The sequence below is a fragment of the Anarhichas minor genome, unplaced genomic scaffold (assembly GCF_050575085.1).
Source record: "Anarhichas minor isolate MPS153535 unplaced genomic scaffold, ASM5057508v1 ptg000080l, whole genome shotgun sequence".
In the NCBI taxonomy this organism is placed as follows: domain Eukaryota; kingdom Metazoa; phylum Chordata; class Actinopteri; order Perciformes; family Anarhichadidae; genus Anarhichas; species Anarhichas minor.
Window position 1 is genome coordinate 3,147,263 of NW_027466526.1, and position 25,313 is coordinate 3,172,575.

Below are 25,313 nucleotides of genomic sequence, written 5' to 3' on the forward strand. Positions count from 1 at the left end.
GGGTATGGCAGCATCAAGGGCAATGCTCTCCAGGATATATGTTTGGCGTCAAGTTGGGCCCCTTTGGACATGTGTGCACTTTTATCTCTTTCTAGGATATCAATTTCAATATGTTGGACACAACGGAGGTGGGTCTGTTAAAAAGTGTGGAGCAGCTGCTCTCCGAGATCTTCATCCCAACACTGAGGAAGATGAACCACGGCTGGGGGGAGCCGGCCAGTCCCCAGGCCCAGGCTGTCAAACAGGACTTCATATCATCGTTGGAAAGCTTTGTGTCTGTTTTGGCTGGAGCACAGGAGAGCCTGCAAGAAAAGGTAAGGAACAGACTCTATAACACAACAAGGATACGTGTGATAGTTAATGTGTGATTTAAATCCAGAACAGCTATCAAAAACCCAACAAAGAAACACCTTTTGACTTTCAATCAAACACTGTTTTAAATATTTGGACACTAACCAGATATCACATCCAAGCTAGAACTTGGCAACCTATATGTTGCTTAGAAAAAACACTGAAAAAACATAATTATTTGGCTTAATATAGACAAACAAAAGCTGTTTGAATATTTGTGAACCTTTTTCATCACAGCAGTGTTTCATTAAAACAGTAACTTGAAAAACAAGTCTTGCAACTGTAAAATAACTGTAAGCAGCCTGCTTTGAACACAGGCTCTACTTTCAAATACATTTTATGGAAAACCTTGTGGAAGCGCACACAGGCACATCCACAAAACAAACAAAATAAATTCTAGACACCGTAGCAAAAATAAACCATGTCATGACTTGCCTCCAGGTTACCTTGAAAGAGTGTGACACATTTGACCTGCGGGTGCTGAAAGGCCCATCGGACTACATGGCAGCAGCCAACAGCACAGAGACCACAGAAAAGATAGAGGCCTGCATGAAAGTCTGGATCAAGCAGATAGAACAGGTGAGATGTGTTCGGTAACAGGTAAGATGTTATGATCTTATAGTTGCTTCTCAAAACTCAAACATATAATGATCCAAATTAATTCAAGGTCCGTTGGGGAGGGATGCAAAGCTCCCGCAGTAAAATGACCAAAGGGAATACAGTATATGAGATTCAGAGAAATCAAAGGGTAAACTGCAGAGATGATGCTTGTACAGTGAGCAGCTATAAAGTATATCTGTTCTCCAGGTTTTAGCAGAGAGTGACCAGCTGAGAAAGGAGGCTGATGACCTAGGCCCTCGGGCTGAGCTGGACCACTGGAAGAAACGAATGTCACGCTTCAACTACCTTCTGGATCAACTTAAGAGCCCCGATGTCAAGGCTGTACTGGGTGTGCTCTTGATGGCCAAATCTAAACTCATAAAGGTCAGTCACTGCCAGGTTTTAGTGGCTATATGTACACATTTCTTCTAATTCTTGTTTTTCTTCAACATGATGCTTTGACACAAGACTGCAATGTTCAGTGTGACACAGTCAGATATTAAATGCAATAAGGGTTTGTTTGTCATTATAACATTATAACATTATAACAACATAGTCATGGCGGGAACTGGACACCAGGATCACTGATGCAGCCAATGAGGCCAAAGACAATGTGAAGTACCTCTACAGCCTGGAGAAGTTTTGTGACCCCCTCTACAACAGTGACCCTGTAAGAAAACATATTTAGAGATGAAGTGGTCTGCTGAATTCAATGTAAACCAAATGCACTGTGTCCATGTTTAACTGTCCTTCAGTTGCGGAAATGGTGAGTTGCACAAATACAATTCAACGTCCATGTGTGCAATTAATTACAAACACTCACCAGCTAATTTCTGTTTCACCCCAGGTATCGATGGTGGATGCAATCCCAGGTCTGATCAATGCCATCAGGATGATTCACAGTATTTCTCGCTACTACAACACATCAGAAAAGATTACATCGCTTTTTGTCAAGGTAGGGGTGGCTGCTATTCCGCACAATGCAACAATGATAAAGTGGATTATATTGTCTTCAACAATAGGATTCAGCGAAGCGGCTGCTTACAGTCTGGCTATTGTCTTCAGACAGTGATTGTGACACTGTGATTGTCATGTTTTTATGGATGAATCAGACGAACCATTGAAACATTTAGTGTTTGCCTACTAAGGGCATTGTTACATTAACCCAAAGTGAAAAACATAATTATGAACAAAAGTATTTGTATTTGTTTCCATCTCTAACATCACAGAGTACAAATTACTGGCTTGTTTAATAAAAGATTAGATGTAAACAGAATATAAAGGTCAGAATATAAAGGTCAGAATGTTTCATCCTTTGACCTTTTGACATCTTTGCTCCTGATAATTTCTGCACTAATATTTAGCTACTTTATGTATATTTGTAAGTTGTTTGGGTCCACAAAGAATGAAATGCATATCTATATTTGACCATACCCATCAATACCTCCAGGTGACAAACCAGATGATCACAGCCTGCAAAGCCTACGTCACTAATAATGGCTCTAATTCAATATGGGACCAGCCTCAGCAAGCTGTAGCTGACAAAATCAAAGCTGCCATCCACCTAAACCAGGTATTGCTTATTGGTAGAATACTTCATTTATAATGTCAATCATTTATCTCTTCTAGTTTTTCTATGTTTACACTTTCATCAAATGTGGTTTGTTTGCAGCACAGTGTAACATTTGTGAGTATTGTTTGAAAAAAATGGCTTCTACACAATAACACATGTCACAATGTGTCATCATCAGATGGTTCATTGAAAGTCAGACATGAGAGATGTCCCAAATAATACATGAGGTTACTGTACTAGGGGGAGACAATGCCATTGCCATGATGTCAGAAATGTTAAGAATGGAAGCAAAGTTTCAACCAACAATTGTCACCACTCTGGTATGATGGATGGATGAAAATGAAAGTGACCGGTTTTGTTAAACTGTGTCCAGGAGTATCAGCAGTATTTCCATAAAACCAAGGAGAAGCTGGAACAGACTCCCTCAGAGAGGCAGTTTGACTTCAGTGAGATGTACATTTTTGGGAAGTTTGACACGTTCCAGCGACGACTCAACAAGATCCTGGAAATGTTCAGTACCATTTCCACCTACTCTGCCCTGCAGGACTCTAAGATAGAAGGACTGGAGACCACGGCCACCAGGTTTCAAGTGGGTATACTGTTATATCAGATTGTTGTCAAGACATTTATGATAACACAGAGAGACATTCCATTAACTGATGAAATATCACTTCTAGCCTGTATTTCTTCTGCCATTCATAGATTTTTGAATATGTCATAGTGGCAAAGGCTGCCACAGCAGGCTCCAACAATGAAGAGAGCAAGTTTCACATTTCTTGTATAATAAATACATGGAATGTGCAAAATGTTGATGAAAATGTCATTGTAGAGTAGACTGGGAATGTCTCATATCTAATTGGTGTTTAGATGTTTTCCCCTGAGAGTATGTTGATGTGAGCTGTGTTTCTGCTTCCTTGGATGCACAGACTGCAGAAATGCAGGGACAATGGGAGGTAATTTCTCACCGCAGTCTTTTAGTAATGCATGGCCCAATTTCATAGTTGACAGCATGCAGTGTTACAATTCACAGACATGAACTTGTACCACTGTACATATACCTGATAACAATATGAGGATACTAACTGCATGGAACATCAACAGAGAACCAACTCCAACATGTGTTGTTCATATTAGTTGCTCAATGGATTTGTGTTTTTTTGTTGTTTTCTCCAGTAATTTACTAGCAAATGTTTTGCATGCTGTCCATTTTACCTAATGTAATTCAATCAGTCCTTTCATGGCCCAAGTAACCAGACAGAGCTGGATTAAAGTAGATTGCCACATCTCCTTTTACAGAAGTTGACAGTTAACTCTTCAGTGTATACATACTTAAAGGTAAGCTTTAAGATTTGGGGTTATATTTCCCCTATGTCCTCTGTTTGTCCTTTGCTATTTTAAAACCTAGATAAACTCCCAGACTAAAATGATAGATATGTAGCCACTATCAGTGTGACGACACACAGTTGGTCGAGGAATTGGGATTAAAGAAAATGTAAAACAGAATAGCAACATTTCACAGTTTAGGTTTGACTGCAGCCGAACAATTAGGCTAATTTTTGAGAGGCTTTAAAACTTCTTTTTTTTTTTTTACTACAACTACTTTTAAATGTTTAAAAAATAAAACTGACTGTCCATATTTCTCTGCCTTTGTGTTTGTGTGTGTGATAGGCTATTGTGCTGAACATGAAGAAAAAATGTTACAGTTTCCTTGACCAGAGAAGAACTGACTTTGATGTTGACTATGAAGAATTCTGCAAAAGCACCTCTGAGCTTCATGTAAGTCAAATATTACAGACACACCACATTGGTTTGTTTCCTCCATATTGTACAGTACAATTAATGGGCCTTCACATTTACATAGTGTCTTCAGTTATTATTGCTGATTAGGGATCTGCTCAGGTGGAAGTTGGATCGGGCAATATTGGGATTAACGTGAGGTCAATTAATACTACATGTCTGTACATACCCACATGCTGAGGCAAGGTTTAATTAGGCAATAAGTGAAAACACCTGTGGCTTATCTTGTTTTAGTGATGACCCAGAATAAACCATTTTTGGGGGAGTGTTCATTTGTATTTAAAGGTTCCACTACACTGTCTTTTGTAATTATGCTGTATTACTATTGGTCCTTGTGCTTCCAGAATCAGCTGAAGAGTTTCATGGATAGCACCTTTGAACAAATTCAAAATACAGAGAGAGCTCTAAATGTGCTGAAGAAATTTGAAAGGTAACCCCTTTTTTTTGCATTTTGTATTATCCAATGCATGTTCATCTAAACAAGGATTTCTTAGTCTGGTCCTCAGCGCAGAAAGCTGCTCCCTATCCTACCAGCTAATTAGTAAAGGTTAATTGCATTCAAATGGCATCTCAGGTATGAATGAGTACCTAATCAAATAGCTGAAATATAAAAACAGCAGGACTCTGAATAGATCTTTCTCACTGTGGATATTTCATCACCTTATGCAAAGGTGTAACAAGAAACATAATTGCTGCTTTCCGAAGGTTTGCCAGTTCCAGGGTCTTTTTTTGTGCCTGCTGGCTCACTGACATTATTTACTGGCATATCTAAAGGAATGGTCTCATTGTTGATTTATTACTTACACCTGTGTGTTTCCTGCAATGACAAGCAAAAATGTCTCTCCGAGTGAATGTTATAAACCTTGACCTAATAAAAAGCCGGTGTAATCACTGGAAAATCCTGTTGCTTTTGTTTGATCTATTTACATCCTATTTATTTTATTCTTCTAATATTGTCTATATCTGAACAACTTTTATTTTCGGACTCACTAAAAACAGACTTGGCATCCCAGACCTCGGCATTGAAGAGAAGTACCAGCGTATTCTGCAGAACTACGGCCGGGACATTGAAATGGTCTCCCGTATCTACATGAAGCAGAAACTGGACCCTTCCATTGGCCGGGACCTGCCCCTCGTGGCTGGCCGTATCATTTGGGCTCGACAGCTGTCCAACAGGATCCAGGGTCCCATGGATCTCTTTCAACAGGTAATATTGAATTGCTGCCTCTCTACAATGACATTTGGCTGGGCCTCTGTGTTGTTTTAGTTTGTTTCATTTACAATGGAAATGTCAGTGCATTGTTCTTAAGTTACGCAGTACCATTCTATCCCTGTGTAGCATCCCGGTGTTCTTTCCACACCAGAGGCCAAGAGGATCATCAAAAACTTTAACAGGGTCGCAAGGGTCCTGTTGGAGTTTGAGATGCTCTACCACCACAGCTGGATGAAAAAGGTAAACGGAAGCAAATAAAATATGAATATTAATAGTCCCATCACAACATGCACATACAAATGTGTGTGTTTCTCCCCTATTATCCACACCCAACTCCTTTGGTCTTTCACCAATTTCTCTTTCTTTTCTCTCCGCCTCTCACTTCTCCTTTCTCACAACCCTCCCTAAACAACCCAACCCACCTTGATGCCTCCCTGCCCAGATGGAGGATGCCCGGGTGGGCCTGCAGGCCTCTCTGCTGGTCAGATCTCCAGAGACAGGGGGGTTGTTTGTAAACTTTGACCCAGAGATTCTGACACAGATCAGGGAGGCGAACTGCATGACAAAGATGAATTTGGAGATTCCACCATTTGCCGCTCTGTTACGGCAGAAACAGGACACACTGAAAAAGAACTACAACAAATTACAGGTGGATAGTACACACAGTTACACACATATGCAACTACATACAACTTAAAGAACCAATGTGAGGGACAAAGTTGATTGTGCTTTTATGAAGTGTAACAGTGTCATATTTGTGTTAGAAAGCCCTAACATAAAATGGTACATCCATTGTATCAAGGTAAGCTATTTCAATTGCACTTACAGCAATCTCCATTGAACGTTGTATCTTTTCCTTTCCAGTTAATGTTGAGTGAGAACACCAGAGTGCGGTCAAAGATTCAGTGTGCTTTTGAACAGCTTGCTATGCCGCATGTAGCTAAGGTAAGATGTGGTTATGATATAATTCAAGCAATGCCATGCAATATCATTGTACATTTTGAAAAGTGCATTAGCATTCATCAATGACTTGACAGGTGGATGAGGCTATACAGCCGGGTTTGACCTCCATCAACTGGACATCCCTGAACATAGACAAGTACCTCGGCCGCATCGACAAGGCTTTGGGTAAGCAAAATCCAGCGAGATCAATGACCCACATACTGCCACATTCGTCAGCAGCGTCTGATAAGATTTAAACAAATTGATTACTTGTGTACTCCCTGTTCATGTGTGTTCTCATAAGTAACTCTCACGTGCAGTGTATATGCCGTCCCGCTCTACGCGCCACATTTTCTCTTTATCCATTTATTTGCTCCCTCCTTCACCTCTCACCCCCTTCCCTTCCTCCAATGCTTGCCCTTTCTTTTATCTCCTCATCTGTCGGTCTGTGTCCCTCTCCTTCTCATTTCTCTCCAGTTGACCTGGAGCTGCTGATGGACAGAGTGAACGACTTGGTGGAGTTTAGGATAGATGCAGTACTGCAGGAGATGAGTGGATCCACACTGTGTGTTTTGCCAGAGGATGAACCGGTCACTTGTGAGGCGTTTGTTCAGACCACCAGGGTAATTACATCATCTGTTTCCAATGAAATAACAGTATTAAGTCTGTGGTTATAGTTTTACTAAGCTCACCCTCTAAGTTATGCAACACCCCCAACCTGCTTGCTATAATTTGAGAGAAGTTATGCTTACATAAAAATGTTATTACATGCCAGGGGCTTTAATACACTTAACACTTTTAAAGTACTTCTTAAATATTTTTATTTCCCCGAGGACATTCATTTAATTATCAATTACATTAATGGAGACTTTTGTACAACATGTATATATTAAAATGCTCACCATTAAGGTTATTGCTGTATACTTCTTGGGACACTGCTTGTGGATGAGCACAAAGTGGTTCATTAGCAGTCGAGGCCACAGGCCATCAACCATGATTTATTAAAGGGATGGAACAGACGGCTTAGTTGTCATGGGAATGACAAAGCATTATAATGCGCTTTGCAATGATGTGAAGTAAATGTCATTTTCATGTTGTTTTTTGCTGTGAATCATCACCCTTGGTATTCAGAAAAAAAAATCTATGCTAAGAGTTTTATTGTGGTTGTGTACGGTGTATAATCCATGCTGTACTGCAGTGCACTACTCCTTTTATGGCATAATTAATGTACATGCCATTTATACATATTTGTATAGGATCTGTGCATAAGACAAGCCCAGAGTCTCCACACTAAGAGCTCACTAGTGGAGGAGGCTGCTAATGAACTGATCAACATGCTGCTGGAGTTTGACCACAATCAGAAGGAGGAGGTGGAGAAGATAGAGGAAGAAAGCTGCGCTGAGAGCAAGACCATAGACCACATTGACAGTGAAGGTATACTAACGTTTTCCTTTTGAGATCAAATAGAATGGGATACGATAAGGTGCCATAGAACTTACTCTATATGTTTATGTTTGTATTTGCCATGTTAGAGCAGTAGCTAAAGGGGTTCCTGTTTACTGTAAATGTGTCACCTCTTGCATCTCAGGTGAAGACGAAGGCCACTCAGAGGGCCGTCTCTTCTCGAGAAACGCCTTGCTTCCTCTTGCCAGCGTTGGCCCTTCCTCTCCCTTGGTGAGGAGGAAGAAGAAGAGGGACTTGATGGAAGTGATGGAGGAGGAAGCCCAGGAGCTGCTCTCATACTTCAACCACCGCAACGTGGATGCTTTGCTCAGAATGACACGCAACACCCTGGAGATGCTACGCAAGCGTATTTACGCCTCCTCGCTCATACATTTCTTGGGTGAGTGTTGTGTAACCATGCTCTCAGTATTTGAGCTTATCATCAAAATCATAATCATATAAAAGCCATAAAGCCATACCATGAATTATGGCTTGTGAGGTTGTTTGTTTCCTGTTCTGTCCACTGAGCTCATGAAATGTCACATCTCTGAATCACATCATACTGTATGAGAGCTACTCTTCTCTCCCACTGTAGCTGAAGGTGACTCACCCAGTCGTGTCAAAAACAGCAGTCAGCAGGCAATCTTTAGAGTCAACGTGACCCTCTCCATCCCTAACATCGCCATGCTTCCAGCTCTGGAGGAGGTCCAACAGGCTCTAAACCGGGCTATAGAGTGTGTAGTCAGTGTCACCAAAGGAGTCAGCCAGTGGAGCAAAGAAAGGATCTCCAAGGTGGGTTTAACCTGATGAAGGAAACAATAATTTGTGACAAGTAGCAACAGATTTATACTTCTGAAGAACACCACCAGCCCACCCTTCTCACAATTGTAACTAGTAACTAATCTTTATGGTCCCGTAGTCTACCACACAAACCCAGAAGTTTGTCTTTACGCCGGTTTTCCCTTTTGCAGAGAAAAATGAATGAAAGACGGATGGCGGCTGTGAAACAGGACTGTTCTGAGAGTGAATCAGAGGATGGAGCAACAACATACAGGAGCCTGGCTGGTATGAGAGGACATGAAAATGTACCTAACAGTTCAACAACTCAACACTGACTTGAGAGTGATTTATCCATATTGTTTCGAACATGCAGACCAGAACATTAATCATTAGCTACTCCACCACAGTCACTTGGTACTCAGATCTCCTTATTTCACAGCTCAGCAGAGCAAAGCCAAATCTGACGAGGAGCAGACAAACGTGTTGATGAAAATGACATGAATATTTCAGTGGCTTTGGAAGGAAGACATTTAAACAAAAGACATTTTAAAATCTAATTTGGGAAGAGCAGCCTCTTCAGTCACATTACACCCTGGCTAACTTGGAGGTAATGCTGTGAAACATGAAAGTGAATGATAAAGGGTGATTGATTTGAATTGAAAAGTTGGATACCAACATGTTCCATGTCCATTTAGAAATCAGAGACTAGTTTGTATAAAACTTTTCCAATGATCAATTCAATGAAAACCTGGAGGTTAGAGCTGTAATGACTTAGGTGACGTATGATATTTAAAGCACTCACTGACATGAGAAACGTTTCAACGGGCATTTTATGTTGAAGGATTCATTCCCCCGTTGTCCACACCTGTAGTTACAAGACTCAACCTTATCATCAACACTTTCTAACTCTCTTAACAACCCTGTATTGATTTGTAATTATAAATGAAAGGTTCCAAGCAGAAGCCAAGCTGTTTTTAAACGTTCAATCCATCCTGTCTGCCCCCTCTCTGTTCACTCAACATAGATTCTGTTTTCCAAACTCTTTACTTTTCAGACGGCAGCACCTCAGATATTTCAGCATCTGTGATCCAGGCTATCCCATTCCAGGCTAGAAACTACTACAAGAGTGTGTCTGACAACAAGGAGATAGTCAAACTAGTGTCTGTTCTCGGCACCTCCATCAGCTCCACCAAAAAGGTACAGGCCCTTCAATCTCAACAAGACATTTCAATGAGGCATGTATACAACTGGCCTAACATGTACAGAACAGAGATAAATAAATTAAGAATCACACAGCAATTTTCAAATGATACATATGAATCTAAACTGCTTATCTATTATTTAATACTCTATATCTCTTCTTTCTCAACAATAATACCTTTGTCCACTGTAAATGGACAAAGGCAACAACTGTAATTTTCAGTATCTGCTTTTTTAATATACATGACCACCAATCAATTGAAATTACCTCGTCATGTTATCCCAAATCTGAATGTTACATGTTTAGTACCTCCCCATTGCTCACGTAGTTGCTATTTTATATTAAATTACAGGAAGTGATGACTGCTCTGGACCGTTTCAGCCGTTACCATCACATCTGGAGAAAGGACCGTGAAGACACCATGCGAAAGTATGATAAACTGAATGACAGACTGATATTCATTTCTGACTCTTAACACCAACAGTTTTGTTTACTATGCATCAAGTTACTGCCAGGGAAAACAGCGTCACCTCAACGCTTTTTTGGTTTGTGTTTTTTACAGATTCGTTCAGGGCAGTCCCTTGCTATCGGAGTTTGAGAGCCAGATTATTTTCTATCGAGATCTGGAGCTGGAAATAAACTCTGAACCTGAATTCATTGCTGTAGGAGCTCTGGCTCTATTCACAGGTTAGAGTTGCAATACTTTGCTGGTTACTAGCGGACTTTGGTACTCATAGTGCAATCTTTCTTCATTACTGCTGCCTAAAGAAAACTTAACACCAACATGGAATATAAAATTAACTTCCAGCCAATCAATCACTGATCTATGCATGCTCACATGTATTTCTTTGTATCAGCGGACCTGAAGATGTCGCTCACTGCTGAAACCAAGAACTGGATGGTGGACTACGGACTGTACTGTAACAGGAAATATCGCTCAGACATGGAGCAGATCTTTGCTTTTGTTGATGAAGCAGGAAAGAAACTGAATCGGCAGATCAAAGACCTGGATGACATCCGCATCGCCATGACATCACTCAAGGAGATCAGAGAGCACCAGATATCTGTAGACTTTAAAGTTAGTCCCATAGAGGTAAACACAGCATGAGGTCTTTCATACAGTATGGTAGCTTCAGACCCCTGTCCATACACACGAATACACAGGTGCACATGAGAGTGGTTCAGCAGTGTTGGAGTGTTTCAGGAGAGTTTATAGTGAGAATGGTTTTCAACAGTGTATACATGAAGGTCAAAGTCAGTGTATATGAACATAAAACCTGTAAATAACATCCATGAAAGCATGTAAACTCAACGGAAGCACGGAGGGAATGAAGGAATTTAAACTCTTACATGTTTTATGTACAGTAAATGTTTGATTACTTGCCAAAGTGATGCCAATATATGTAGATGTCAGGTGAAATATACTTATTTCTTCGTCCTCACAGGAATCCTATGCCATGCTTCATAAATATGAGCTGTCAGTGGCAAAAGAGGAGGCCGATAAGGTGGATACACTGCGTTACACCTGGGACAAGCTGTTGTCCCGGAGCACAGAGGTACAGAATGAGCTGGTGACCCTGCAGCCCAACTTCAGAGGAGAGCTCGTCACCAATGTGGAGACCTTCCTGGAAGACTGTCAACACTTTTACCAGGATTATGACAAGGTTAAGGACAAAGAACACAGAAAATACAAGATGAAAATGCATGTGTGCACAAACACTGAATGGCTCAGACAGCCCTCGCCATCAACCGCTGTATAATGCCTGCTCCTCTTCAAGCTATGTATTTTACTTTACATTTGGGCTGATCAAATTTCTACAATTTGTAGGACTACAGTATACGATCCTGACCTGGATTATTAAATACCGACGAATATCAACCAACGCAGACACAAAATAATTAAGAAATGACTGAAGCATATCGCTGTACTCATAGACTTACTTAATCCTCCCTGCTTCAGGATGGCCCCATGGGGGAGGGGCTAGCTCCTCAGGATGCCAGTGACAGACTCATCATGTTCCAGGTTTGTATTTGACTATCTGAGGTGGGCATCGTAATTAACTTCATTATTTAGTCAGTAAGTGTGTTTGTAATTTGGGTCTGGAAATTGGACTTGGTTCCCCACAAAGTCAGTTATACATGACATGATAATTATATGCAAAGAGGGATGTAGTTTTTTTGTAATTATGTTTTATCTTTTTCAATCATTGCAAAAGACAATGTAATCATTTTATGTCATTTACTTTACATTTATTTGTGAGGACTTATTGCCATTTTCCCCTCTTTAGAATCGATTTGACAACCTGTTCAGGAAGTACATCACTTACACAGGTGGAGAAGAGCTGTTTGGACTTCCTGTTACCCAGCATCCCCAGCTGTTAGAGATCAGGAAGCAGCTGGCTCTGCTGCAGAAGTTGTATGGCCTTTACAACAATGTCATCGAAACAGTCAATGGTTACTACGATATCCTCTGGGCTGACATCCACATTGAGAAGATCAATAACGAGCTACTGGACTTTCAGACGAGGTAGACGGTTTATTTACTGTGAAATGAATGTTATTAATGCTAAATTTAAAGATTCCGAGTGATGCACTACCAATGTTGTTCCACTATTTAACTGATCATCAGGTGGTGGCAGGCCAAGATATGCTGCAAAGCGCAAGCAAAGACAAAAGTAGAAGACTGCAAGCTCATAAACATTGATGTAAACAATGCAGTATTTAAAATACTTAGAATCAGCTTTTCTAATGTTTTGAGAAAGGAAAGTTTATTAGACCTCAAGGATACACACAGTGTGTTTTGGTGCATAACACAGAATGTAAACATTACTTTTGTTTGTTTAAAAGAAAACACCACGGGAACCCTTTTGAATTATACTGATCAGTATATAACCGTAGCAGACATTTTGACATATTGCAGTATAAACACAGATGTAATCAATAACATTATTATGGCCCTGTTCCATTTAGGCCCTGATATTGTGCATGTTGGCTCACCGGAATGGCTGTGACACTCACCATAATTAATTTGATCAATTATACCTGTGTTTACCCTGCTATGACATGTCAAAATGGCTTCTGTGAAAAGGGCTTGTTGTGCTGACCTGAGATAAACTGTAAGTGAAAGGGACTGCGAGACACAATGTTCCTCTACTTACATGTAACTGGACAACACAAATAGACTAAACAGAACTGAACTAAACTGAAACGAGGCCAGCTGAATGATCATTCAATTCTAAGGATACCATATAAAGTAGAATAAAATGATGTCCAAGAAAAATAAAAAAAGAAGGAACAAGTCTGTCACCTGGAATTATCCTATAAAAGGTTTTCCATGAAGCACTGCTCGAATTCTCCGAAGGATTTCAATTTCACCATTTCATCCACTTTAATCATTGCACGCGAGGAAAGAGGCTCAGAGAACACAAGAGAATACAAGTCACATCTAGAGGATTTAAATACGTCTGGACCTTTGTGTTCTCCTGACAGTGTGAAATTGGTTGAAGGTTTTAGGCTTTTAGCAGTCACAAGGGGAGTGTGCACGGACGTAACAGTCGAATAAAACAGGAAAAGTCCTTCCTCTGGCAGGAACGCATACAGCTTTTGGTCTGTGTTGCATACAGAATTAATCCCCAGTTTCGAATACAGGCATTAGCCATGAGTGTATTGATGATTGTATCCATTAACTATAGGTGTCGCAAGCTGCCTCGTGCCCTAAAGGAGTGGCAGGCTTTCATGGACCTGAAGAAAACAATTGATGAATTCAATGAGTGCTGCCCCCTGCTGGAACTCATGACTAACAAGGCTATGATGACACGCCATTGGAAGAGAATCACTGAGGTTCGTGAAACAAGGCCACCAACATACGACTGCAGTTACCAGCCATCGTCAAGCCCCTACTGTTATACTTATAATAACAATAATAATAGCTGTTTTCACATTTGGAATTAATATGACAGTAATTTTCGCACTTTGACCAACAAGTCTATCTGATTTGTGCTCAGGTGACTGGGCATACCTTTGAGGTGGAAAGTGATACATTCAAGCTACGCAACATTATGGAGGCTCCTCTGCTCAAGTATAAAGAGGAGATTGAGGTAAGAATGAATAGTAGGTTACCTATGCAAGCCAAGAGAATTATAAAAGTGCCTTTATTTTGTATGGCAAACAGTGACTCTAAAGCAACATGTATAGTATTTTAGGAATATTACTAATGTTCTTTTCAGTTTGATGGAATGTATGTAATGCATGATATTAAGATACAGTGTAAAAGTTGCAATATGCCTTAATATAATTCTCACAATGCAGTATGCATTAATCTTGGCACCAACTTAATGTTTTTAAATACTAGCACCGTTTTTATATTGGCCATTAAATCAGTTGTCAATACTAATTGATTTTCTTTCTGACGATAAAAATCAGCCGACATTATTGAGAGCTTGTGTGTGTTTTTCGTTTATTTAGTTAAAGTATTTGAAGCTTCAAAATATTATTGACAATGGTGATGATGTAATGGAAGGATGTTTAGTGATAACATCCTTCAATATGGATAATGATTATTGATAATGATGTTGAAAAGGTTTAATCCTTATAATGTGATGATATATGATAGTTCTTTAATCAGCTTTCTGACTGGAATGTGTTGTACTCATCACCTACATTTAACCCCAAAGTACACATTTTTTTTCTTCCTCTGACGTGTACTGTATATACTAATGTATTAATATCCTGCAGGGATAATTGAAACTGTCTATTTTCTTATATGTCATTTGCCACTACCATTCGTATACTGTTCAAACACATTTGAGGTGTTTTTACGCAGGATATCTGTATCAGTGCGGTGAAAGAGCGTGATATTGAGCAGAAGCTGAAGCAGGTGATTGCTGAGTGGGACAATAAGACTTTTACGTTTGCCAACTTTAAAACCCGTGGAGAACTGCTACTGAGAGGAGACAGCACATCAGAGATCATTGCAAGCATGGAGGACAGCCTGATGGTTTTGGGGTCTCTAATGAGCAACAGGTATGTTTATGTTGATCCTCATAATCATTAGTATATTGATGAGGACAATTCAATTAAAAGGCTTGATCTGCCTCCATGCCTTGTAAACTTCACAACAATCACACAAGCTGTCACTGTGTGTGGTATATGTTTAAGCATACGGCCATGTAACTTATTTCCCAGGTACAACACTCCGTTTAAAGCCCAGATTCAGAAGTGGGTTCAGAATCTTTCCAACACGACTGATATCATAGAAAACTGGATGACCGTCCAGAACCTCTGGATCTACCTGGAGGCTGTGTTTGTGGGTGGAGACATCGCTAAACAGCTGCCAAAGGTAGATTAAGTCACAGTGAATTAGTCATATTTGTCATATATATCAGTGTATGTAAGTGTGCTTGTTTGCATTGCAACAAGAGAAACAAATCCAATAAATACAATGCCTGATAATCAGATAAATATGTCACTCAAACTTCAGGAAGCAAAGCGTTTCTCTAACATCGACAAATCATGGGTGAAGATCATGATGCGGGCCCATGAGATGCCCAATGTAGTACAGTCATGCGCAGGAGATGAGACTATGGGACAGCTGCTTCCTCACCTCCTCGAACAGCTGGAGATTTGCCAGAAGTCACTTACAGGGTAGGTACCAAGGATTCAAATTTGAATAACTCACACCTCAAATCAATATGAAGGTTTGAAGTGTGAGTAGTTCAAATATTACCCAAAGGGAGGAGAGAGCACTTTTGAAAACTGTTACAATCGGAAAATATTTATTTTTCGGGATTATCTGCCAACCACCGTGTCTGGTTTGTTGTATTTTCTAACACAAGGTGCTTTGAGACAGACTATTGAGAGTAACGTTTTATTCTTTTAACACGCTGTCAAACAGCTATTTGGAGAAGAAGCGTCTGCGGTTTCCTCGTTTCTTCTTTGTCTCTGACCCTGCCCTGCTGGAGATCCTGGGCCAGGCCTCTGACTCACACACCATCCAGGCCCACCTCCTCAACGTCTTCGACAACATCAAATGTGTCCGATTCCATGACAAGGTGAATTTTTCGTGGATCTCCTTAGAGAGTGATCAGTGGTCAGTGTCTTAGAGCAACGGCATCTTTCAAACCCTCTGACAATAGATTGTTTTTTTGCAGAACTGAAAAGATTGCAACAAACCATACAATACAATGCCATGAAATTGAGTTGACTAATCCAAATTGGGTAGAATATAAACATGATGTCATATTCTGTCCCTTCCCTCACACGTCAAATATGACAATCAATTTATAATTCTAATCAATAAAACGTGTAATCATTCTCAGATATACGATCGTATTCTGGCTATATCATCACGGGAAGGGGAGACTGTGGAGCTGGAGCGTCCTGTCACAGCAGAGGGGAATGTAGAGGTTTGGCTCAATGCTCTGCTAAAGGAATCCCAGAGGTCTTTGCACTTGGTGATCCGACAGGCTGCCTTGACCATCCAGGACTCTGGCTTCCAGCTCATCGACTTCCTCAACTCCTTTCCTGCTCAGGTACATCATAAATGAATTCAAAGAATTCTTCCACTTATATTTCAAAAGGGGCCATACCATTACTCTCTGTGATTGTCAGCAGAGGGTTGTGTACTGAGCAGAAAACATGTCGGATACAGGAAAATCTAAAAACTAGACCAAAATTATGAATATGGCAAATTCATTTGTGTATAAGATATTCGTAATGAACGTAAGTCCTTTACTTTGTACTTAATTTTATCTTCTGTAAACTTTCCGAGACCATTTGTCTTCGTTAACTCCTTTAATTCTCAGCTTTGAATCTGTATTCAGGGAAGTATTAAAAGTAATAATGTTGTTATGTTGATGGTGAGTACATTTGATGTCACACAATGATGTGATTACCACATACCTTTTACCGTGATCTAGGTGGGCTTGCTAGGTATTCAAATGATATGGACCAGGGGCTCTGAGGAGGCTCTGACCAATGCTCGATATGATCGCCGCATTATGGCCAAAACCAACCAGCTCTTTCTGGATCTGCTCAACACACTGATTGACATGACCACAAGAGACCTGGGGGCTGTGGAGAGGACCAAGTACGAGACCCTCATCACCATCCATGTCCACCAAAGGGATATATTCGACGACCTGGTCAGTGTTTTATTGATCACTTGGTAGTACTTTTTATCATGATTGCTCAGTATACTGAAGTACAGTGGGGATTACAAACAAGCTCCTCCCAAGTTCATATAATCGGAATCCCCTGCTCAAGATAGCTATCCTTTTGTAAAACTGCATTTGATATTCAGATACCCCAGGGTGGGGGTACCGAATGATGTTTGCTGCAAGAGTCAATCGACAAAAGTCTTCAAAGTGTTTCATTGGTAGCCAAGTGATATTTAGACAGTCTTCGAAGTCTCCTCTCAAGGCAGAGTAAATTGTCTGGCTGTTCTCCAAGGTGAATATAAGAAGTGTGCAGTAACTTTATCTGGACGTGTTTAAAGAAAACATTATTATGTAATCCCTTTGTATCTGTATTCATATATTCTACTCAGATCTTCTCTCTCCCACAAATTTTGCTCTTGTCCTGCAAATATTTTCAAAAATACTTTTTGCTGTCGTCTTGATCTAACTTCACTCTCCTATAATAACTCCTAACTGTTGACCCCCCTCTATCCCATCATCTCGTTCCTCCTCACGCCTTTTATCTCTTTGTATTTCATCTTTCGATTCATCACCCTGCTTACTCTGCCACTGCTCTTCACTATACTCTATCTACTCATTTTACTCACCTACTAACTTATTTATTTTCTGCCATCCTTCTCCCCTCTTCTTTACCGTCCTTTTACCTTATTTTCATTTTATGGCCTCTCACGTCTTTTCTCTCATCCTCTCCTTACCTGCCTCTCCCCGTCTTTCCACCTTTTTTAATGTAACCTTCCTGTCACCTTATGGCCATTTATGCATCCTGCCCTTCAACCCCTCCTTCCATCTTTTTCCAGCTTTTATCTCTCACCTCCCGAATGGCACCATTTGATTTCCTTTTCTTCACTTGCCACCTTCTCTCTCCCCCTGACTCTCCATGACTCTTCTATTCTCTTCCTCCCTCCTGCATACTCTTACTCTAATCCCTTCTACTTCCAGTGCCGGCTCCATGTCAAAAGCCCCAATGACTTTGAGTGGCTAAAGCAGTGCCGTTTCTACTTCAATGAGGACTCGGACAAGATGATCATCAACATCACAGATGTGGGCTTTAGCTACCAGAATGAATTCTTGGGCTGCACTGAAAGGCTCGTCATTACGCCGTTGACTGACAGGTAGATGGTCATCCATGAACACAGTACACACACATACACACTTTCATAAAGCCATAATTACAATTGTATGAATGTACAATGACTGTCAAATGATTAAAAAAAATCACACATTCATATTATTAAAAAGTGTACATCACTTCCAAAAGAGTTACTTGCCAAAGATACATACTGGTAACAGTTTTATCTGTGATGGAGTAAAAATGTTCACTATATCATCAATTCATATTTAATGTTACTGTGGCTGATTAATGACTGGACTTGAAGAGAGAGAGAAACAAGTAAGAGTAAGAGAAACAGAGAGAGAGAGCAGTGTAATTGGGAAGAAAATAAATTAGAAAGGAGGAGTAGGCAATCTTGCACTGTAGTCATCACCTCTGTCACTGACAGATGGTATGACTGACAGAGAGAATCAGCCAGTGGGAGGTAGGCAGAATCCCACCAACGGCCAGACTAATAATGAAATAATTTGAAATGTAACTGCCTTCCTGTCTATGTTTGGTCAGGTGCTACATCACCCTAGCCCAGGCTCTCGGTATGAGTATGGGTGGAGCCCCTGCTGGTCCTGCAGGGACAGGTAAGACTGAAGCCTAAAAGTATTACCTTGAGGAACAGTGTGTCAATGAAATACGGATTATATCCAATGAGGAAACTTTCTTAGACAGGACTGGGGACATGTAAGTAAAAGTAAAGTAAAATGACACCAAGATTATGAAATGGTGAGACAAAGATATATTGACTGCATCTATCTATCTGTGGTCTTGTCCCTTTGTAAGATTACAGCAGTGATGCCTAAAATGGGGGTCGGGACCTCAACAAGGGGTCCCAAAATATATCTCGAGGGTTGTGAAATGATTATTGGGACAGGATAGAAGTCCTAAACTATCGCCCTGATACATAATCTTGTGTTTTCATTATTATTATTATTTTTAAACTTGACCTTTTTACCATTTCAGGGAACCACTCGATTAGAGAGATAGGTGTTTTGGTTGGAGAATTCATTTGGTTTTCTTTTGGCATAAAAATTGTTGCACCTCATTTTAGGATGTGACAAATATGTTTTTTGTTATTAGGTAAGACGGAGACCACTAAAGACATGGGCCGCTGTCTAGGAAAGTATGTTGTGGTCTTCAACTGTTCTGATCAGATGGACTTCAGAGGCTTGGGAAGAATATTTAAAGGTAAGAGTCACAAGGCAAATCCGTGCTATTATGTTATTGCAAATAAAGCAGCACCAGAAAAGGTATAGGAATAGAGCCCTAAAAGTGTTTTGTGCAAAGGTTGAGGGTTTGGAATGAGTAATGAGAACCACATAAGAGACAACTGGGTATATTACCCATATTTTGGAGTTTAGAGTATAATTAATTCCTTTTCAACAGAGTGACCATAACGTTTCATGTGTCTGATTTCTAGGTCTGGCTCAGTCTGGTTCTTGGGGCTGTTTTGACGAGTTCAACCGCATAGACCTCCCAGTTTTGTCGGTGGCAGCCCAGCAGATTGCGATAGTTCTCACGTGCAAGAAGGAACGTCGCAAAAACTTTGTCTTCACTGATGGAGACTATGTGGAAATGAGCCCTGAGTTTGGCATCTTCCTTACAATGGTCAGTGACACAACAATGCCATTACTTAGAAATAATAATAATTGACGTGGACAATGTCTCTTTACACAAGTCAGTTTGTACAATATTGAACACCAGGATCTGATTGTTATTGGCAACATTGTTCATTATACCCCTTATACAGTAATCACTTTATCTACTTGGCACAGTTGCTATCCCAAGGCAAGTCATTAAACATAGAACAGTGGTATAATTATTCCACGTGGGGAGAGGGTTCAGAGATCATTCTGTCTTCTGGTTTTACTCCGAGTGTCTGTGTACACATGTGTAGAGAGACAGTGATCAAAGGCAGGCTCTGTAGCGAGGAGGGCCTGAGCTGTGGCCATAGGGATTTAACTAGCTACAGGATAGTGCTATGAACTTTAATGATGTTACAGCTTTAATATAGGATTTTCCATATTTCTTTTGTGTATTGTCATGAGAACATGCAAAGAGACTTTGGAGGGTATGTGCACATACAGTATATGTTTTAAATTAAACAAATTGCATAGAACTGCTCACCTGTAAATATACTAATCAACCTGCTGTGTCTCTCGTGTTGTCCTCATGTTCTCTTCATGTATTTATTTTAAGTATTATTTTTAACAGTATAATCTCAGATCTGAATTTTCTATGGAATACACTATGTGCTATTACATTTCCTCTTAATTATAATTTAAGTTTTTATCCAATTTTAAAAGCCCTCTCATTTTTTCTCTTCCTGTGTAATCAGAACCCAGGTTATGCAGGACGCCAGGAGCTTCCTGAGAACCTGAAGATCAACTTCCGCACTGTGGCCATGATGGTTCCTGATCGTCAGATCATCATTAGGGTAAAACTGGCCAGTTGTGGGTTTATAGACAACATGGAGCTGGCCCGCAAGTTCTTCACTCTTTACAAGTTGTGTGAGGAGCAACTCTCCAAACAGGTAGAACAATGGATGAGATCTGATTCCAAAAAAACCCGTGACACTTTCCTTTCTTGTTAAACGTCATATATACTTCTTCACTTGTTGTCAGACTTTTGGCTTCGCAAACTTCTTTCCGCCTTTCCTTTTTCTATACACAGTATTTAAAGGTCATTTATATCACTTGATGGATCACAGCAAATGCAAGAATGCAGGGACACATAGGACATGCAGTTCACAATTATAGTTCCCAAGGTCCAAAACACAACATTTACAAAAACTAAGGATCAATCAATAAACAGGACAATTCTCTTTTGACGAACATTTTCCTCATGGAAGAGTTCCAGCTCGGCATAAGGATTAAATACTTGGACCTATGTGTGCAGAGCCTTCTTTTCTCTATTAGTGCTCAATTTATACATATAGAAAATAATGCAAGATTTCTAAGTCCCTATGAGGGCCTAGAGTTTAATGCCTCACAATGTTGTGGCCACAGTCTCTGATTCATGTCTTTGTTTCAGCTACAAAGAGGCAGTTTTACACAGCTGTCTGCAAACATATGATGATGATGATGATGATGATTGACATCTAAATTGCTATTTGTGGTTGTCCAGGTTCACTATGATTTTGGCCTACGGAACATCCTCTCAGTGCTGCGAACGCTGGGAGCAGCCAAGCGTGCCAACCCCAGTGACACAGAGTCCACCATCGTCATGAGGGTCCTCAGGGACATGAATCTATCCAAGTTGGTCAGTCTAGAATACAATACAATACAATAGAGCATCTAATAGATAATCGAGACATTTTTATTTCTTTTGATGCATTTTCATCAGAAGAAAATGTGAATAAAAAATTAAAATAATACATTTATGACAAATCTAAAGTCAGTAACCAAAGACAATAGCCAGACAGATTTAAGATGAATCATTGTCAGTGTTTTATGTATGTTTTTTGCTAAATTGTGTTCATACGCATGTTTTTTTTTCATTAGATCGATGAGGATGAGCCACTCTTCCTGAGCTTGATTGAGGACCTCTTCCCAGGCATCCAACTTGATAAAGCAGGCTACCCTGAGCTAGAGGCTGCCATCGACTTACAGGTAGGGGAGGGAGTGAGGGAGGAGTTGTTTGCAAGGGAGAGAGAAATGGCAGATAAATACAGTGGAATATAAGGATGAATGAATAGAGGGAGAGAGTGAAGGAAGACATAGGAAAAAGTAAACAGAGGTTGAGAGAGAGAAATGCAGAAGCTAAGTAAAATCCGGCAAAAGACTAATGGACTGTGAGACTGCTGTATCTTTCATGTCACTCTTAAACGCCTCCAGATATAGCACCCAAAGGAATACAAATGGTATCATTTACCATTTGTCAAAGACCTAACCTTAGTAACTGTGGAAAGCACAGTGCGGAGAAAATCCAGTCCAGAGAGTCAAACGTCACATCTTTAAATTACAGCATTGTCGTGCATTATACCCTCATCCCTGCAGTAATGTACGCTTGTCGCAGTGCCTCTGCATGTATCTGTTAAGGCTGAAGAAACCACACAGGAAAGAGTCAAAAGCATAACTCAAAGACAGGACAGTTCCAATAACACACAGTCTTCACATGCTAACAGGTTTGGTAAACAGGAAGACAGTGAGACCAGGCAAACAGATCCAAACACCAGAGGCCTGTACTACGAAGCAGGGTTTGGGGTTAGCGAGGTACCTTCAGGGTTAAAAAACGGCCCTTTACGTGAACGCGCTGATAGCCAGATTGAGAAACCCTGGGTCTATTTATCGTGTTAATAACCAGCTCCGTACAACAGCTTAGCAGGATCGCGGTTTTGAGTATAAAATATAACAGGAGACCAACAATGACTAAATACAGAGAAACAAGAGAAGCATAACTTAAGGTGCTTGACGAGATGAGACAGTATCTTTTTTGTGTGTGTGTGTGTGTGAAGCTGTATGTGATCCATTCAATACACTACAACACACTCTCCTTACAGTATTATCCAGAACATGTCATAGTACTTTGTATACTTATATGCTTTGTATGGTAAATATGTGTATACTGTAATTGTGCTCCCTCAGGTTGAGGATGCAGGTCTGATCATTCACCCGCCCTGGAAGCTGAAGGTCATCCAGCTGTTTGAGACTCAGAGGGTCCGACATGGCATGATGGCCCTCGGGCCCAGTGGGGCCGGAAAGACAACTTGCATACATACGCTGATGAGAGCTATGACAGGTAGGATTTTGTGCGTGTTTCGGGACCTATATCCGGCAAAAAAGACACCGACTTGTGAGACATTGGATGGTTAAAATGTGTATCTGTGTGTAAGAGAAAAAGTACTTTAGAAAACTCACAAATGTGTTTTTTTGTGCATTCTTAGCTTGAATCATTTTTGGCATGTTCAATATGCTCACCTTACAAGTGTAGGGGTAAATGTTCCTGTCAATGTCTGTCAATGTCTTTCTCAGAGTGTGGTCAGCCTCACAAAGAGATGCGCATGAACCCAAAAGCCATCACAGCACCTCAGATGTTTGGTCGATTGGATGTGGCTACAAATGACTGGACTGATGGCATCTTTTCTACACTTTGGAGGAAAACTCTGAGAGCAAAGAAAGGTCAGGTTGCGTTCATTGTACTCAACATTGGTTTCATAGTTAGAGTTGAGCTATGACAGAGAGATTCCTGCTGGGTTAAGAAATGATTCCTCAAATGAAGACGCCTGGCAATCTACTAAGGATTTTCCTTTTCTTTGAGAACTTTGGGGAACCAGTATGTTATTACTTTGCAGAGAAGTACCTTGCGACATCCTTGCATCCATAGTTCAAAGCAGCACCAACAGCTGTTTAATCTTTCTGTTTAGTCTTAATCCTACGCACTTCATTAAAATGTATGTGTGCATGGGTATGAATATACATTATGTGTGTTTGCTTTTATGTATCAAAATATGCATCTGACGTATTCAGTGTAAGCTCCCATGATTCATGCATGTCTTTGAGCAGGATGCATTTATGCTTTCTGTTCAAACTGTTGCAGCGTGTTGCTTTGAGCAGACAGGATTCCAGTATAGAAAAGAAGGCGGTGTAGATTTGTGACAGGACTCCTGAGTCCTGAGTGAAGTATTCTGCAAGGAAAGGAAATGCCTTGGGAAAACAGACTGTATTTACAATGTGATCCAATAGATGCAGCAACAGCATCCCAAGCCTGATCTATTTTAAGGACCGCTGTGTAGAAAAGCAGCTGGTGGCTCATGTGCATGAAAGCAGTCATATTAGTAATATATTATTTTGACTCGAAACTGTGACTCCTTTGGTAAAAGACTTTATGTCAGTGATGACAGAGCAACATCAAACTTCTTTATCGAACAAAACAAGCTTACTTATCTCACAGCAGCATGCCCCACATTCATTATTGGCCAGCAGCTATACGGTATGATTTTTTGACAGCCTAAAGAGAACAGTCTTTTTTTATTTAAATTGTTGTCATTATATCTTGTGCTTTTTTTTGTATTGGCATTTTTTGGTTGTTTTCTTACTTTACAATATAATTACTAATGAATCTTATTTCAGGTGCAAACTCATGAGGTTGTTTTTTATATTCTAGAACCCATAAAAATGGAGTGAGACTAGAGTGGACATTAAACAGTTTGCCTTGTTATTTTGACTAGTTCATACGAAAATGGCGCTCAGCAATGTGCGTTGACCATATAGATAGAATGACTAAGCTCACTACATGTAGTATGAGTAAGACTAACACAAACACTGTTTTCTATCTCAGGGGAGCACATCTGGATAGTCCTGGATGGACCTGTCGACGCAATCTGGATTGAGAACTTAAACTCAGTTTTGGACGACAACAGAACTCTTACGCTGGCAAATGGAGACCGTATACCCATGGCACCCAACTGTAAAGTGGTTTTTGAGCCACATAACATAGACAATGCCTCTCCAGCCACTGTCTCGCGCAATGGAATGGTGTTCATGAGCTCCTCCGTGCTCAACTGGAGCCCTATACTGGAGGTGAATTGACTAATTGATTATACTGTATATGTTTTATATCCCTACACAGGAATTGAAAACGGTGGTGCTTTTTAAGGTATTACAGTATGTACCGGCAAAATATCATAAAGATCTAGATCGGCGGCACCCTGAGGGGCCTTGAGGGCGGGCCAAGAGTGCCGCAAGATCAATAGAGTTACTTGTCTTGGTTCAGAAGGCTTTGACATTTCTGCTGCATCTAGAAATAAACCTCACACAACTGGGCTATGGTTTTGTGAACAGCACATACACACTGTGTTCTTTGAAACACAATATAATCTCAACTACACTGGTGTGGTTTTTCTTCTCAGGGCTGGTTGAAGAAACGCTTCTCTCAGGAAGCAGAGGTGCTGAGGGAACTCTTCTCTTCCTCCTTCTCTGAGCTCTACCGCTTTTGTGTGCAATCGCTGGAATTCAAGATGGACATGCTTGAGGCCTTTGTCATCATGCAGTGCATCAACATGCTGCAGGGACTCATACCACCAAAGGTAAGAGTACAACTGTTCTGAGTACTCATCCATGGGACAGACAGCACTCAGACAGCACTTGCTGTATTATATAGTGATTAAGAGGTCA

General features: G+C 40.5%; 1 protein-coding gene across 2 annotated transcripts in view; it reads left to right on the forward strand.

Annotated features, from left to right (window-relative positions):
* The window catches only part of dnah5 (dynein, axonemal, heavy chain 5), an 82,981-nt gene that overhangs the window by 9,612 nt on the left and 48,056 nt on the right, over positions 1 to 25,313 (forward strand). The window contains exons 5-50 of one of the 2 annotated variants that reach the window (XM_076081385.1): positions 96 to 314; positions 793 to 930; positions 1,159 to 1,335; positions 1,508 to 1,621; positions 1,799 to 1,906; positions 2,402 to 2,524; positions 2,898 to 3,113; positions 3,451 to 3,477; positions 4,193 to 4,300; positions 4,666 to 4,751; positions 5,321 to 5,528; positions 5,661 to 5,774; positions 5,977 to 6,183; positions 6,399 to 6,479; positions 6,572 to 6,662; positions 6,954 to 7,099; positions 7,733 to 7,910; positions 8,065 to 8,319; positions 8,515 to 8,711; positions 8,891 to 8,984; positions 9,754 to 9,896; positions 10,253 to 10,329; positions 10,463 to 10,587; positions 10,758 to 10,993; positions 11,346 to 11,564; positions 11,861 to 11,923; positions 12,189 to 12,427; positions 13,593 to 13,740; positions 13,905 to 13,997; positions 14,723 to 14,922; positions 15,085 to 15,238; positions 15,380 to 15,543; positions 15,794 to 15,950; positions 16,218 to 16,430; positions 16,818 to 17,042; positions 18,036 to 18,208; positions 18,712 to 18,782; positions 19,279 to 19,386; positions 19,619 to 19,806; positions 20,537 to 20,731; positions 21,325 to 21,459; positions 21,702 to 21,809; positions 22,785 to 22,938; positions 23,172 to 23,318; positions 24,478 to 24,719; positions 25,049 to 25,225. In XM_076081385.1, the coding sequence (XP_075937500.1) occupies positions 96 to 314; positions 793 to 930; positions 1,159 to 1,335; positions 1,508 to 1,621; positions 1,799 to 1,906; positions 2,402 to 2,524; positions 2,898 to 3,113; positions 3,451 to 3,477; positions 4,193 to 4,300; positions 4,666 to 4,751; positions 5,321 to 5,528; positions 5,661 to 5,774; positions 5,977 to 6,183; positions 6,399 to 6,479; positions 6,572 to 6,662; positions 6,954 to 7,099; positions 7,733 to 7,910; positions 8,065 to 8,319; positions 8,515 to 8,711; positions 8,891 to 8,984; positions 9,754 to 9,896; positions 10,253 to 10,329; positions 10,463 to 10,587; positions 10,758 to 10,993; positions 11,346 to 11,564; positions 11,861 to 11,923; positions 12,189 to 12,427; positions 13,593 to 13,740; positions 13,905 to 13,997; positions 14,723 to 14,922; positions 15,085 to 15,238; positions 15,380 to 15,543; positions 15,794 to 15,950; positions 16,218 to 16,430; positions 16,818 to 17,042; positions 18,036 to 18,208; positions 18,712 to 18,782; positions 19,279 to 19,386; positions 19,619 to 19,806; positions 20,537 to 20,731; positions 21,325 to 21,459; positions 21,702 to 21,809; positions 22,785 to 22,938; positions 23,172 to 23,318; positions 24,478 to 24,719; positions 25,049 to 25,225 (7,041 nt within the window). The remainder of the gene's footprint in view (positions 1 to 95; positions 315 to 792; positions 931 to 1,158; positions 1,336 to 1,507; positions 1,622 to 1,798; positions 1,907 to 2,401; positions 2,525 to 2,897; positions 3,114 to 3,450; positions 3,478 to 4,192; positions 4,301 to 4,665; positions 4,752 to 5,320; positions 5,529 to 5,660; positions 5,775 to 5,976; positions 6,184 to 6,398; positions 6,480 to 6,571; positions 6,663 to 6,953; positions 7,100 to 7,732; positions 7,911 to 8,064; positions 8,320 to 8,514; positions 8,712 to 8,890; positions 8,985 to 9,753; positions 9,897 to 10,252; positions 10,330 to 10,462; positions 10,588 to 10,757; positions 10,994 to 11,345; positions 11,565 to 11,860; positions 11,924 to 12,188; positions 12,428 to 13,592; positions 13,741 to 13,904; positions 13,998 to 14,722; positions 14,923 to 15,084; positions 15,239 to 15,379; positions 15,544 to 15,793; positions 15,951 to 16,217; positions 16,431 to 16,817; positions 17,043 to 18,035; positions 18,209 to 18,711; positions 18,783 to 19,278; positions 19,387 to 19,618; positions 19,807 to 20,536; positions 20,732 to 21,324; positions 21,460 to 21,701; positions 21,810 to 22,784; positions 22,939 to 23,171; positions 23,319 to 24,477; positions 24,720 to 25,048; positions 25,226 to 25,313) is intronic. The other variant, XM_076081386.1, reaches the window with a different exon arrangement.